Source organism: Ailuropoda melanoleuca, chromosome 17 (genome assembly GCF_002007445.2).
Source record: "Ailuropoda melanoleuca isolate Jingjing chromosome 17, ASM200744v2, whole genome shotgun sequence".
NCBI lineage: Eukaryota > Metazoa > Chordata > Mammalia > Carnivora > Ursidae > Ailuropoda > Ailuropoda melanoleuca.
Genome location: NC_048234.1, coordinates 9882655 through 9899167, shown reverse-complemented (window position 1 = coordinate 9899167; position 16513 = coordinate 9882655). Strand labels below are relative to the sequence as shown.

Sequence of the window (16513 nt, the reverse complement as noted above, 5' to 3'; positions counted from 1 at the left end):
GAACGGTAGCTAGCTTATCCCTTGATTTGTTAAGTCTTGGTACTTGCTTTTCTTTCTAGCAAATGTCCTTTGTGGCATTTTCTTCCGCCCAAAATGGGACATTTTTGTCTGCATTAAAAAACTCCGGCTGATATTCCTTCTTCTTAATGATTTCCTTAATGTCTGGAAACTAATCTGCTGCTTTGTGGTGAGCAGAAGTCGCTTCTCCTGATGACATTGTGAAAGCCAAACCTCTAGAATTATCAAACCAGCCATTACTGGCATTAAATTCTCCAGCTAGATCCTTCATCTCCCTTTTGTTTTTTTTAATTTTTTTTATTTTTTAAAGATTTTATTTATTTATTTGACAGAGAGACAGCCAGCGAGAGAGGGAAGACAAGCAGGGGGAGTGGGAGAGGAAGAAGCATGCTCCCAGCGGAGCAGGGAGCCTGACCCGGGGCTTGATCCCAGGACCCTGGGATCAGATCCTGAGCTGAAGGCAGACACTTAACGACTGAGCCACCCAAGCACCCCCTTCCTTTTTCTTTTAAAGTTGCCATATAGACTTTGGTTTTTCTCAAAGCATTGGAGTCTATAGGTATGCCTTACTTATAAAAGCTGCATTTTCAGTATGATAAAAAGGGTATTTCACAAAAAGTCCAAAGTTTTCACACCTGCTGGCTTAGGGGCAGTGGTGGCTTCATGAATTTTTTTTTTCTTTTTTCCAGTGATCCTTATACTGGACTCATTTATCTTGAAATGGCAAGCAACTGCAGCTGCAGACTTCAGTCTATGGTACATTTCAAGCAATTCAACTTTTTCTTATAACGTCATGACTTCTCTGCTTTTAGGGAGCACTTCCAGCATCATTAGTGGTACTTCATATGGGTCCCATGGTGTTATTTGAGGTTTACAGTATTTCACTAAACATGATGAAAAATACACGAACTGTGAGAGATGACTTTTTACTGTAATATACAATGTATCGGAGATGAACTTCTCAGTGACCATTAGTGTCATCACTGTCACACAGCATGTTAAGTGGCTACAACACTTGAACTTAAGACAGTAGCAGCAGGTGGCTACAAAATTATTACAGGAGTACAGGACGTACTACAGTTAATATACAGTGATCATTTACTGCTGCATCTTTTCCTTTACATTTGTCTCAAGTGCAAATGGTGTCATGTATGGTCTGCTTGTGTGTGTAAGTTTTGATAAATTTTAACTTTGTATAATAGATTTGTGTATATTTTACAGTAGTGATAAAAGAGACTATTTTCATCATGTATTTTGTGCATTCATGATATACTTTGCTTAACTTTGCAATATTTCTAGCCTACATGGTTCATCTGTCAGTTTTTCAAATTGTCAAAAATCTTCAAAACATTTTCCCATATATTTATTGAAAACAAAAACGTGTGTAAGTGGACCTGCACAGTTCAAAACTATGTTTCTCAAGGATCAACCGTATATATTTGATATATATTGGCAGAAATCTGTAAACTAAATCAAGATAATAGCATTTACAACATCAAAACATTAAATACATAGGACTAAATAAAAATGTTCAAAATTTCTACGTTGAAAAAATACAAAAATTGCTGATTAAAAGATGTGTATAAATGAAAATGTGTAGCATGCCCATAGACTGGATGTCTCAATATTGTTAAAGTGTCCATTCTTCCAAAATTATATATTTGATGTAATGCCCATTAAAATCTCAACTTTTTGGTGTGAAACAATTGAAAAAACATCATTCAAAGATGTATATGAAAATGCCAAGGACCTAGAATTGCAGTGACAATTTTGAAAAAGAGCAAAATTAGAAGACATATACCACCAGATGTCAAGAGTTACTCTAAATCTGTTTACCCTAAGAACATTTGATGTTCAATGGAGTAACAGAATAATTTAGAAATAGACCCCCATATATGATCATCTGATTTATCATAAGAATACCACTGCAACACAAGGGGAAGGGGAGAAGGTGGTCTTTTCAATTAAATGTTGAATAAATTGTATATTCATATGGAAAATATTAATTTGACCTCTACCTCACACCACACATAAAAATTAATTTCAGATGGATTGCAGACCTAAAAGTGAAAAGTAAAACAGTGGACATGCAGAAGAGAATGTAGGAAGATATTTTTATGACTTTGGATCAGGGAAACATTTCTTAAACTGGGCACAAAAAACACTAATCATAAAAGATTGATTAGCTGTTCATTAAAATTAAAGGCTTCTATTCATCAGAGGACATCAAGGCAAGCTGGAGATGGAGAGCTGATGTTTGTAACACAAGTATCTAAAAAGTACCTTGCACCCAGAATACAGAAAGAATCCTACAAATGAACAAAGAGTTCCCAATTAAAAAACATGGGCAAAAGTCTTGAAAAGGCACTTCTCAAAAGAGGATATTCAAAAAGCCAATGAGCACCTAAAAGGAGATTCCATTAACAGTAGCCACAAAGGAAATACAAATTAAACCTATAATGAGATGCTGCCACACGCTAGAACCAGGCTTTGCCGCCTTTCCTCGCCATTGACATTGCTCTAGTAAAGGTGGCCGGTGTCATCGCCATCCCCTAACCCTGCAGACGCTCTTCACTTATGTCATTTCAACCTGCTGACCATGCTTTTCTTAAAGGCTTGGCTCTAAGGCAGGGAAGAGGCTTTCACGTGTGGTGAGGGTTAGGAGGTAGAAAGGAGCAGCTAACAGAGTAGACATCAAGGAGTGTCCACTCTTTAACAGCAGGGTTTTTAAGGGTAGTATTTCAGGATTTAACTCTCAAACTTTCCAATCAGAAACTGGTATATTACATCCAAAGGAGGTGTGTCTCTTGGTAACAGGTCTTAAGTTCCACTACTGAAATTCAACCAGAAATGGCCATTTTAAACGGCGTCAAATTATTCACTTGTAGTGGGAGGGAGCTCATATCATTTGTCCAATATCCCCTTTCCAATATTAAATAGATACATATTCTAACATTGTGGGAGGGGTATTGGATTCTCTTTTCTTCAGCCTCACTGAAGCATAGCTCATGTCTTGTCCTTTTTGGGTATCAGGTCCATGGTCTGTTAGGGTCTTCTGGTATCAGGGCTGCAGCCTCTAGGTTCTCATTTTTATTCCAGGAGTCTTAGAATCACCAGAACTTCCAAGACTTCACTTATGGACTTAGGTATCTTTGGCTCTTTCCCCTCTCTATAAGTCATCATGCAATGTTCTGTGAGGTTGTACATGGAACTTTTCACCATTGTGACCTTTTCTTCAGTGCCATGTTGAAGACAGAACTTCTCTTGAGGCTTGCAGACTTCTGGTCTATAGCTGGACGCAAGTTCCAGATACTTTTGGGTATGTTTTTTTGTCTCAAATTACTACCTCCTCCAAATGAAACCAAGAGAATACGGGGAAGGAGGTGCTGGGTAACTTCTTTGGAATCTAGGCTGCATCAGAACCAATTAGATCCATGACTGCCTGTACCCTGCCAATGTATTAGGGTAATTCTTGGTACATAACAGATGTCCAGTAAATTATCTCCACAAATAAAATAGGTTTTTCCTGTTTATGTAAATATTATATGCTCATTGGAAAGAAAAACTTATGAAATACAGAAAAGTGCAGAAGTCAGACAAAAAATACTGGATACTCCACCAACTCGAAAACAATCATCAACTTTTTGGAGTCCATCCTTTCATTCACGGTTCTCAAAAGTTCACACAAATAGTTTTACATTGAGTTTTATACCATACATGCTGCACTTACATTAAAAAAAAAATTCCAGTCCTCTCCCCCACTTATCTCCCTATTTCTCTTCTCCCTCTCTTCAAGGGAACCAGTAACAACAGCCTGGTATATATTCTTCTGGTATATATACTTGTTTCCATGCTCATCATATACACACATATATACATAAATGGGTGTGATCATTAACAAATGAAATCCTGTACACATAAAGCTCTGTTACAAAGCAATTAGTTATTAAAAGTTGTGGAAATACGTTGAGATCAACTAGTGTAGATAACAACTATTTAAAAAATCACTCTCATGCTGTTCCATACAATGGCTATATCACAATTTATTGAACCATTCCCCCATTAATGGGCACTCACTTTGTCTCCACGTGGTTTTCTACTTTGCCTCTACAAACAATGCTTCAACAAAACTCCTTATTTATATTTTTATGCATTGATGATGTTATTTTTGCGGGGGCAGATTACCAAAGTGAGACTGCTGGGTCAAAGTATTTTTATTTTAAAATTTTATTTAAAAACATTTAAATATATATTGCTGAATTGCTGGTGGAAATATAAGTTGATATAACCTTTTTGTAAGAGCAGATGGTTTCCCAAAACCTACTAGCAAAAGATCTCTTAATTTTTGCCAACGCCACAAAGTGGAAGTGACATCTCATCGGTTGTTTTAATTTGCATTTCCCTGAGTACTTCTTAGGTTCATAACACTTTCAGAGATTAATGGCCATTTACTTTTCTATGACTAGCCATCTAGTCCAGATGGATTAAAGACTTTAATGTAAAAAATAATCAAAATCTTAAAAACAAATTTAGGAGACCATTGTATAAACCTAGGGATTAAGGAGATCATTTTAACTAAGAGAGTAAATTAACAATCCAAAAAGGAAAATATATAAATATCTTACTATGAAAAATTAAAATGTTAACTTCTTTTACTATAGAAAAAAGCATAAAGACAATCACCAGATAAAAAAATTTGCAACACACATGAAAAACAATTAATATTTCAAATATATAAAGAGCACCTCCAGATTTATAAGAAAGACAAACCAATAGAAAAATAGGCAAAAAAATATAGGCAATTCATTGAAGATGATTTGTTAAGTGAATAAAGTATGAAATCTGGATGAATACTTTCATTTGCCCATCATTTTTCACTATTGTGAATTTTCTTAGAACTTCTAAGATTTAATATGACGTATGCTTTACTACATTCTTATGTTTCTAAAGTATCTCTCTGTTTTTTAAAAGATTTTATTTATTTGAAAGAGAGCATGAGAAAGCACGAGCAGGGGGAGGGGCAGAGGGAGAATTGGGCTCCCTGCTCACCTGATGTGGGGCTCAATCCCAGGACCCTGGAATTATGACCTGAGCTGAAGGCAGATGCTTAACCAACTGAGCCACTGTGTATTTTCTGGCGAATTGCTCCTGGAAGTTTTCTCACATTCATAAAAGACACAGTTTATGATTCTTTTGTGGAGTTGGCATCTGGATGAATGATTTATTAAACTTTATATTAGCTGAGTTTCTCTTTGATGTATTCTTTGATGTACAGTAAGGCTTGAGCTACTCCTAAAGGCTTTTCCACATTCATTACATTTATAGGGTTTTTCTCCAGTATGCATCCTCAGATGTACAGTAAAGTCTGAGTTGGTTCTGAAGGCTTTTCCACATTCTTCACATTTATAGGGCCTTTCCCCAGTATGAATTCTCTGATGGAGAGTTAGCTGCGATAGAGTAATACAACCTTTCCCACATTCCTTACATGTATAGGGTTTTTCTCCAGTATGTGTTCTCCAATGCACTGTAAGGTATGAACCCCTCCTGAAGGCTTTTCCACAAACATCGCATTTATAGGGTTTCTCTCCACTGTGGATTTTCTGATGTTCTGTGACATGTACCATCTGGCTAAATGCTTTCCCACAGTCGTTACACTTAAACGGTTTCTCTCCAGTATGTGTTCTCTGATGGGTATTAAAGCCTGAGTTACTTGTGAAAACCTTCCCACACTCGTTACATTTATAGGGTTTTTCTCCAGTATGCCTTCTTTGATGTACGGTAAGTTGTGATGTATTAGTGAAAGCTTTCTCACATTCATTACACTTATAGGGTTTTTCTCCGGTATGTGTCCTTTGATGTACAATAAGGTATGACTTAGTCCTGAAAGATTTTTCACAATCATAGCATTTATAAGGTTTCACTCCAGTATGAATTTTCTGGTGCTCTTTGAGATTTACCATTTTGGTAAATGCCCTCTCACAGTCAGTACATTTATATGGTTTCTCTCCGGTATGAATTCTCTGATGTACAGTTAAGTGTGATTTTATTCTGAAAGACTCTCCACATTCATTACAGAGATAAGGTTTCTCTTCAGTATGAATTCGCTGATGTACAATTAGGGAAGAAGAACGCATGAAGGCCTTTCCACATTCATTACATTTATAAGGTTTCTCTCCTGTATGCATTCTGTGGTGTACAGTAAGGCATGAATAATTAATGAATGCTTTTCCACATTCATTGCATTTATAGGGTTTTTCTCCTGTGTGAATTCTTTGATGTTCTGTGAAATTTGCTATACGATTGAATGCTTTCCCACATTCATTACATTCATAGGGTTTCTCCCCAGTATGAGTTCTTATATGTACAATAAGGCTTGAATTGCTTCTGTAAGCTTTTCCACATTCATTACATCTAAAGGGTTTCTCTCCGGTATGAATTCTCTGATGGACATTAAAAATTGTGGTATTCTTGAAAGATTTCCCACACTCATTGCATTTGTATGGTTTCTCTTCAGTGTGGGTCTTCTGATGTACACTAAGATATGACTTATTCCTAAAGGCTTTCCCACAGTCATTACATTTGTAGGGTTTCTCTCCATTGTGAGTTTCCTGATGTCTTGCAAGTTTTGATTTATCACTGAAAGCTTTCCCACATTCACTACATTTATAGGGTTTCTCTCCGCTTTGAATTCTCTGGTGTTGATTGAGGCGAGCACACTGGCTAAAAGATTTTCCACAGACATTGCACTGATAAGGTTTCTCCTTAGTATGAATTCTCTGATGTACCATAAGTGATGAAGAGGCAATGAAGGCCTTCCCACATTCATTACATTTATAGGGTTTTTCTCCAGTGTGAATTTTTTTATGTTGACTGAGATATGAAGGCTGGCTGAACATCTTCCCACATTCATTACATTCATAAGGTTTTTCTTTAGTGTGAGTTCTCTGATGTTGAATGAGTAGTGACCTATAACGAAAGGACTTTTCACATGTACTACATTTATAGGGTTTTTCTTTATTATTGTATTTTTTCCCTACAGTAAGTTCTGAAGTAGGCCTTATGGCTTTGCTGCCTTCTGTATCCTTGCAAATTTTCTTCCCCAGATGGATATCTGTAATCGAATCTAAATTCTCAGTGAAATTTTCATGTGTTTGGCATTTGCTGTGGTGTTCTTCTGTGGTAACTCCTGCTTCAGGAAAAAGAATAGATCCAAATCTAAAGCCTCTTTGACAAGAGGGAATTTTCTTGTGAGTAACTATTTTTTGGTTAAAATCATTTTCCTGACTATTTTGCAATCTCAATATCCTTTCATTCCATTTCCATAATCCTCCCATTTTGGAGTTCCACAGGCCATTCTCTGTGAGTTTATCTATTATGGTCTCTTGTGATGCATCTTCAGAAATATCCTCTGTTGATACAGTGTTCTTGGTTGCAGGCTTGGTCTCCAACTCTGGGGAGAAAAAGATAGAATCAAATCAAATGACTCCTATTTCCTAAGTTAGGAAGATCTCAGTAAACAGGATAATACAAGGGAAACTTCAGCTGATAATGAATATAAAGATTTAACTGCTTGCAAATTGGCCTTGTTTTCTAAGAAGAAAGAGAATAGGTTTGAGGGAGGCTGGTTGAGCCAAGAACCAAAATAGTAAATTCATTTTCTCCCCTACTAAAAAAAATTCATTCATGGTAACCTTCCTAGAATCTAAATATCTTAAACACTTCTTTTCTCATTTCCTTTACAATTTTTTTTCCAGACCATTCTTCATAAGTTGTGACTACTTTCTTGCTTCCCATTTACTCTACAAACCAGGCATTTGTTCCCAACCATATCTTCTCTTTGTCCTCATTCTTTGTTTGCTAGCTTTTGGAATGAGGGCATTCTCAAATTTCCCTGTCAGAGTAGCTTATTCAAGTCTTTTTATGTACTTTTTAATCAAATTTTAATGGAAAAAAAAACTTTTTTTTCAGAAAGTAGACTGAACAGCAAATTAATAAAAATTAATATTTTTACTTATTAATATTTCAAATAGTGATAACAATTATCAAGGGTAGTTCTGCAACTTTTTATGTCTTAAAAACACCCTATAAGTCTGCCAAAAAAAATTGGATCAAAACTACTTACACCTTGAATTTTAAAGTCATGAAACATTCCACTATCCACAAAAAGTTTTGCTCCAATTTGTTTTTAAACATTTAGAAATAACTGCCTGATGGGGCACCTGGGTGGCTCAGTCGTTAAGCATCTGCCTTTGGCTCAGGGCGTGATCCCAGAGTCCTGGAATTGAGCCCTACACTGGGCTCCCTGCTCTGCTGGGAGCCTGCTTCTTCCTCTCCCACTCCCCCTGCTTATGTTCACTCTCTTGCTGACTCTTTCTCTCTCTGTCAAATAAATAAAATCTTAAAAAAAAAAGAGAAAGAACTGTCCGAAAATTAATTAGAAATTTAAAACAAGTACAAAAGTGCAGAGCACCTGAGCGGCTCAGTCAGTTGAGCATCTGACTCTTGATCTCAGCTTGTGTTTTGATCTCAGGGTTGTGAGTTCAAACCCCACGTCAGGCTCCACGAGGAGCCTACTTAAAAAAAAAAAAGTATAGAAGTGTTTTAAGGGGCGCCTGGGTGGCTCAGCCGTTAAGTGTCTGCCTTCAGCTCAGGTCATGATCCCAGGGTTCTGGGATCGAGCACTGGGCTCTCTGCCCGGCGGGAAGCCTGCTTCTCCCTCTCACACTCTCCTTGCTTGTGTTCCCTCTCTCACTCTCTCTTTCAAATAAGTAAATAAAATCTTTTTAAAAAAGTGTTTTATAAAGTAAAATATTGGGGTGCCTGGGTGGCAGAGTTTTAAGTGTCCAGCTCTTAGTTTCAGCTTAGGTCATGATCTCAGAGTTGTGAGATTGAGCCCTGAGTCAGTCTCTGTGCTGTGTGGAGTTTGCTTGAGATTCTCTCTCCCACTCCCACTCGTGTTCGCTCTCAAATAAATAAATAAATAAATAAATAATTTTTTAAAAAGTAAAATATTGGGGCACCTGGGTGGCTCAGGTGGTGAGTGTCCGACTCTTGCTTTCGGCTCAGGTTATGATCTCATGGGTAGTGAGATCGAGCCGTGCACTGGGCTCTACACTCAGCAGAGGGGTCTGCTTGAGGATTCTCTCCCTCTGTCCCTCCTCCCAACCTGTGCATGCATGCTCACTCTCTCTCTAATAAATATATCTTTTTAAAAAAGAGTAAAATACTAAATTGTATGTAAAGCAAGTTTTAAGACCACCACCCCACAGTGTAATCTTTCTTAAAAAGACCAAGATTTGAGGGGCGCCTGGCTGGTTCAGATGGTAGGCCATGCAACTCTTGATCTCAGGGTTGTAAGTTCAAGCCCCATGTTGGGTGTAGAGATTACTTAAAAATAAAACCTTTAAAAAAAAAAAAGGACAAAGATTTGAATTCAGGGACACCAAAGAGGACAACCCTAGAACCCAGTTCACTTAAATGTCTAACTGAATTGAGGTAACTGGGGACGGTTACAGCCTTTATCCTAGCAGTCCACCAGAGAAATTAATTCTCTATGGAAAAAGATTACACAATCCAGAACCTCAAATTATTTTTACAGGTTCTCATATCAATGCTTGACAATGAAAAATAACAGGCATACCAGAAGACAAGTCTCATTAGAAAAAAGTCAAGAGAGGGGCACCTGGGTGGTGCAGTTGGTGAATGTCTGATTCTTGGTTTCGGCTTGGGTCATGATCTCAGGGTTGTGAGATCGAGCCCTGTGTTGGGCTCCACACTGAGCCCAGAGTCTGCTTAAGTTTCTCTCTCCCTCCCCCAACCCTCCCCACTCTCTTTCTCTCTCAAATAGATAAATCTTAAAAAAGAGAGAGAGAGAAAAGAAAAAAAGAAAAAAAAGTCAAGAGAAAAAAACAGATAATAGAAACAGATTTAAAAGGTATCCAGTTAAGTTCTCAGACATAAACTTAAAATAATCCTGATTAGTACATTCAAGAAAATAAGACAAGACCAATAATTTCACTAAATAATTGGAAAGTATAAAATAAGAACCAAATGGCAATTCTAGAACTGGAAAATAAGAACTCAAGGACTAACAGCACAGTAGATATGACACATGAGAGTGTTAACAAAATGGAAAATAGGTCAGTAGAAAATATGCATTTTGAAATACAGAATGATGAAAAACTTGAAAAGATTATTTTAAAAAAAGATCATAGAGACAAACAGGATAGAGTGAAAAGGTCTATCACAGATGTGAGAGTCCCAGAAGACTAGAAAGAGAAGTGAGACAGAATGAGATGAAATCAAATTCAAAGACATTAACACCATAGCCTTTTCCAAAACAGATAAAAAATATCAAGCCACAGATATTAGAAGCCAAATGAATCCCAAGTAGGAGAAATGCAAAGGAAATACAAAGGAAATGGAAAGATTTCCATCAAGGAGCAAAAATCAGATCAAAGGTGCAAACTACAGCCAAATCTGTTGCACTACATGTTTATGTATGGCCAGTGAGACAAGAATATACAGTTTTTAATGGCTGAAAAATATATTAAGAAGATAATATATTGTGACACATTAAAATTACATGAATTTCAAATTTCAGTGTCCATAAATAAGGTTTTAGTGGAATATAACCACATTCTTTGGTTAACATTTTGTCCTTGGATGCTTTTTTGCTTACAATTGCTAAATGGAATAGTTGCAATAGAGCTATCATGTTTCCACAATGCCTAAAATATCTACTGTCTTACCTTGTACAGAAAAGGTTTGCAGACTCCTGAATTAAACAGATGGTTGACTTGTCAACAGATTTGATGTAAGACAGAAAACAACGGAATGATACCTTCACAATGTTGAAAGAATGCCAACCTAGAAGTCTAAACTTATCAAAAATATTATCCAAAAATGAAGATTAAAAATATTTTTCCATAGGGGCGCCTGGGTGGCACAGTCATTAAGCGTCTGCCTTCAGCTCAGGGTGTGATCCCAGGATTATGGGATCGAGCCCCACATCAGGCTCCTCCGCTCTGAGCCTGCTTCTTCCTCTCCCGCTCCCCCTGTTTGTGTTCCCTCTCTCGCTGGCTGTCTCTATCTCTGTTAAATAAATTAATAAAATCTTAAAAAAAATTTTTTTTCCATAAAAAGAAAAATGGAGGGAATAGGACATGGGCAGCTATGAATAAAATTAAATATTTAAGAGTATTCTTTAAGCAGAAGAAAAATAATCCTAGGTAGAAGCTTAGAAATGAAGAAAAAAATGAAAGGAAAATATAGGCAAAATTATAGGTAAGTCTAAATGAATAGTGACTACATAGAACATAGTCTTATAAGATTTGACATATAACTAGGATTAAAATACATAATTTCAACAACATATAAGTTAGGTTAAATAAGTTGTTCCAAGATCTTTGTTTGGGAAGAGAGAAAATCTAAGACTGCTGAATCAATGATGCATACTTTAATCTTAAAGTTAATCACTATGCAAATAATTTTAGAAATTTATAATTACCAAGTGATTAGAGGAGGAAATAGAAAAATAAAAGATAATAAATCTAAAGGCATGAACGGGGAAAAAGAGAATATAGACAAGACACTTTACAGTTAGATGTAGATAACACTAGATCATAGATAAACATTATGTAACTGTATCATGTAAATATGAATTAAATACTCCAAAAGATACAGACTGTCCCTCAGATTATTTAGAAGTAATTTTGTACCATCTGGGTTACAAACAAAATCTGGTTAAGACAAAAATCTAACAATTGGTTAAAACAAAAATTCAATAATATGCTACTTATAAGAGAAACAAAATACAAGGATATATAATTAAAACGAGGTACCATATAAACAATAACCAAAAGAAAGATGCTATAGTGATATTTGTACGAGGCAAAATAGACTTTAAGGCAAAAATGATTACGGAGATAAAGAAGACACTTCAGAAGAATAAAAGATCCAATTTAACAGAAAGATGTAACAGTTATAACTTTGTATTTACCTAATAACTCAGCCTCAAAATACATCAAGAAAATATTAAAGTAACTAAAATAAGAAACAGACAAATATACAGTCTTTGACTGGGAAACATTAAAAAAAATTTCTCAATAACTGACAGAATAAGCAGACAATCAATAAGTACTTAGATTTTAGCAACATAAAAAACTTGATATAGGGGGCGCCTGGATGGCCCAGTCAGCTAAGCCTGTGACTCTTGGTTTCGGCTCAGGTCATGATCTCAGGGTTGTGACATTGAGACCCGCATCGGGCTCTGCACTTGACACAGAGTCTGCTTGAGATTCTACCCCCAACCCGCAACTTCCACGTTCCTGTGCTCTCTCAAAAAAATAAAATCTTAAAACAAAAACTTGATATATCTAAAACTGCACTCAATACCTACAGGCTACACATTTTCCAAGTGCACAGAAAATGCTTTCAAAATTGTCCACATGGTGAAGCAAATTTTAAGAAATTTGTAAAGACTGAAATCATATACAGCATGTCTGACCACAGGAAAAATTAAGGTAACAAGATTACTAGAAAATCCCCAGATGCTACAAAATTAAGAAAAATACTTCTAAATAACCTGAGGGACAAAGACATCACAATGGACGTTACCAAATGCTTTGAACTCAATAATTATGAAGTTGCTACATAAAACAAAAGGGTGTGATGTCGGGTATTTTTGTTTGTTTGTTCACTGTTGTTAAAAATTTTTTGGGTCTTTTATGGGGTGTGGTGCAGTCTAGATAGCCTTAAATAAGTTATAAAAAAAGAATGGCTAAAAATCAATGATATAAGTATCCAACTCAGGAAGTTAAAAAAGATCAGCAAATTAAATGCTAAAAAGGTTAAAAACAATAAAATAAAGAGAAGAAAGTAATGACACAGAAATCAAACACACAAAAAAGATTCTTTAAAAGTCAAATAAGATTGATAAACCCTAGGCAAGACTGATTAAGATAAAAGAGAGAAGACAAAAAAAAATCAATGTCAGGAATGAAAAGGGAGACATCACTTCAGATCCACACAACATTTAAAAGAGAGGATAGTATGCTAATAAATTTAAATTTTAGATAAAATGGATCAATTGGACCCACTGGATAAACATATCCAATTGGATAAACATAATTTACTAAAGTGAAACAAAAGGAAATAAGAATTATTAATAGTCCTATAACTACAGAAGGAATAGAAGCTATAAACACCTTCCATAGTAAAAGCATCAGGCCAACATGGCTTCCCCAAATGAAATCTACGTATCTTAAAACATGTATCTTTCCCTCTCTCACAACTCTTTCTTCTCCTCATGGCCTTGCTTCATATTTTACTTTCAATCCAGAAGCTATTATAATGGAATGCCTTGATCATCCCATCACTGGTTGACCTATTATCTGCACCTGCCTTCTCCACTCTTCCTAGTGTTATAGCAGAAGAGGTGGCCTCTCTGCCTATCAAGGGCAAATCCCACCTTTTCCTTTCTTGAGTTTATTCCCTTTAACCTTCTCACACACTTTAGTTTTAGTTTTCATTGATCCCGTCTTGGTCTTGCAATGTCAATTTCTCCCCCTCCATTATGGCATCATTCTTACCAGCACTCAAATATGCCATAAAAACTCCCATCTCAAATATAAAACAAAACAGTTTTGTTTTTCATTCCAGACTTTCCTGTAGCTACTGTCCCATTTCTCTTTCCCTCTTCATGGTGAGGGGGGGCGCCTTCTCTAAAGAGTCATCTAAAACTCTCTAATATCTACTTTTCATTCACTTTTTAAAAAATATGTAATATTTTCAACATTCAGTGTTAATGAAAAGGCACTAAAAATGACACAAACAAATGGAAAGATCTTCCATGCTCATGGATTTGAAGAACCAATATTGTTGAAATGTCTATACTACCCAAAGCAATCTACAGATTCAATGTAATTCCTATCAACATAACAATAACATATTTCATAGAATTAGAAGAAATAACCCTAAAATTTGTACGGAACCACAGAAGACCCCAAATAGCCAAAGCAGTCTTAAAAAAGAAGAACAGAGGTGCTTGGGTGGCTTAGTTGGTTAAGTTTCTGACTCATGATTTTGGCTCAGGTCATGATCGCTACCCCCTTTCTAAAAAAAAGAGAGAGAAGAACAAAGCTGGGAGTTTCACAATGTCAGATTTCATGATATATTACAATTTCATGATATATTACAGTAACCAAAACAATATAGTACTGGCACAAAAAGAGACATAAATCAATGGAACAGAATAGAACAGAGAGTCCAGAAATAAACCCATGCTTATATGGTCAATTAATTTATAACAAAGGAGGCAAGAATATACAATGGGGAAAAGACTGTCTCTTCAAAAACAGTGCTGGGAAAACTGGACAGCTACATGCAAAATAATAAAACTGGACCACTTCCTTACACCATGAAGAAAAATAAACTCAAAATGGATTAAAAACCTAAATGTGAGAGCTGAAACCATAAAATTCCTAGAAGAGAACATAGGCACTGATTCCTTTGACACTGGGCATAGAAACATTTTTCTAGATATATCTCCTCAGGCAAGCAAATCAAAAGTAAAAGTAAACTACTGGGATCACACCAAACTTAAAAAGCTTTCTGCATAGTAAAGGAAATCACCAACAAAACAAAAAGGCAACCTACTGAATGGGAGAAGATAATTGGAAATGATATATCTGATAAGGGCTTAATATCTGAAATATATAAAGACTTAAACAACTCAACTCCCAAAAAACAAATAATCCAATTGAAAATGGGCAAAAAACCTGAAAAGACATTTTTCTGAAGACACACAGAACAGCTGACAGAGACATGGTAAGATGCTCATCACTCCTCATCAGGAATATGCAAATGAAAACCACAATGCGATATCATCTCACAACTGTCAGAAAGGCTGAAATAAAAAACCCAACAAGTAAAAAATGTTGGTGAGGATGTGAAGAAAAAGGAACCCTCATTCATTGTTGGTGGGAATGTAAATTGGTGCAGCCACTGTGGAAAACAGTATGGAGGTTCCTCAAAAAATTAAAAACAGAATTATCATATGACTCAGTAATTCCACTACTCAGTATTTACCCAAATAAAATAAATCTGAAAAGATGTATATACCCCTATGTTTACTGCAGCATTATTTACAATAGCCAAGATATGGAAGCCACCCAAGTGTCCACTGACACAATGGATAAAGGAGATGGGGTGTGTATATACAATGGAATATTACTTGGCCACAATAAAGAATGAAATCTTGCCACCTGCAACAACATGGATGGACCTAGAGGGTATTATGCAAAGTGAAATAAGTCAGTCAGAGTGTAATGTAGGAAACAAAACAGATGAACAAAGAAAAAGAGAGATTAAAAAAAACAATAACCGCCTTGGAATTCTACGCAGGAAGGTAGGGAACTCGACTACCATGATCAGCTCCAGCAAGATATTGTTGGAGGGGTGGGAGTTAAGATGGCAGAGGAGTAGGGGACCCCTTTTTCAGCCGGTCCCCTGAGTTGAGCTGGATAGGTAACAGACCAGCCTGAACATCCACGGAATCAGCCTGAGACGCAGGAAGATACATCTGGATCTCTACAAATGAACATCTCCAAGCGCTGAGTATTGAGGTACGAAGCGGGGAGCAGTGAAACCACGCACAGATATTGGAAGATAAACGGAAGGGGGAGGGAGCAGCTGCGTTCGGGCGCCGGGAAGCGGTAGCCACCTGCACGGGGGAGCGGGCAGACCGCGGACCCGCACCCTTGAGACAGCAGACTGAGACTGTGAGCCGGGAGCGCGAGCCACCAGGCATCTCACGGAACGCCAGAACTCCGGTGTGCTCACTGGAACCAGAATGAGACCGGGAGCTCTGGGAGCGCACGCGGGGCGGCTGGCGGCTGGCGGTGTTAGAAACAAAAAGGACAGAGACGTGCCGGCCCTGGAAGTGAAGGCTGGGACGCCGGGTGTGGGGCGCACATCCCGGGACGCTGCAGGGTTGAGCAGCACCAACAGAAACAGAGTTAAAGTAGCCAGAACATCAGTGGAGAACGGTCCGCGATCCCTCTGTTCTGAGACAGAGGCTGAATTTCGGCTGCTGCTACTCTGATTCTCAGAAGAGGCACAGCAGACCACCAGAGAAAGCCGCAAGAGAACAAAAGCCTGGAAATACCAGCTCACAGCGTGCCCATCCCCACCCCCCCTCGCAGGGGACACGGAGACTCTACCCAAACAGGGTTGCCTGAGTATCAGCGCGGCAGGCCCCTTCTGCAGAGGGCAGGCTGAAAAATCAAGAAGCCCACAACCCGGGGCGCCTGGGTGGCGCAGTCATTAAGCGCCTGTCTTCGGCTTAGGGCATGATCCCGGCGTTCCGGAAAGGAGTCCCTCATCGGGCTCCTCCACTGTGAGCCTGCTTCTTCCTCTCCCACTCCCCTGCTTGGGTTCCCTTTCTTGCTGACTGTCTGTCTCTCTCTCTCAAATAAATAAATAAAATCTTTAA

At 37.5% G+C, this 16513-nt stretch overlaps 1 protein-coding gene across 7 annotated transcripts in view; it reads right to left on the bottom strand.

Annotated features, from left to right (window-relative positions):
* Nucleotides 1–704: 704 nt before the first annotated feature.
* Nucleotides 705–16513, bottom strand: part of ZNF624 (zinc finger protein 624) — a 45563-nt gene continuing 29754 nt past the window's right edge. For all 7 annotated transcript variants that reach the window (XM_034647353.1, XM_011227044.3, XM_019801392.2 and 4 more), the window contains one exon: nucleotides 705–7468. In XM_034647353.1, the coding sequence (XP_034503244.1) occupies nucleotides 5250–7468 (2219 nt within the window). In that variant the 3' untranslated portion in view covers nucleotides 705–5249. The remainder of the gene's footprint in view (nucleotides 7469–16513) is intronic.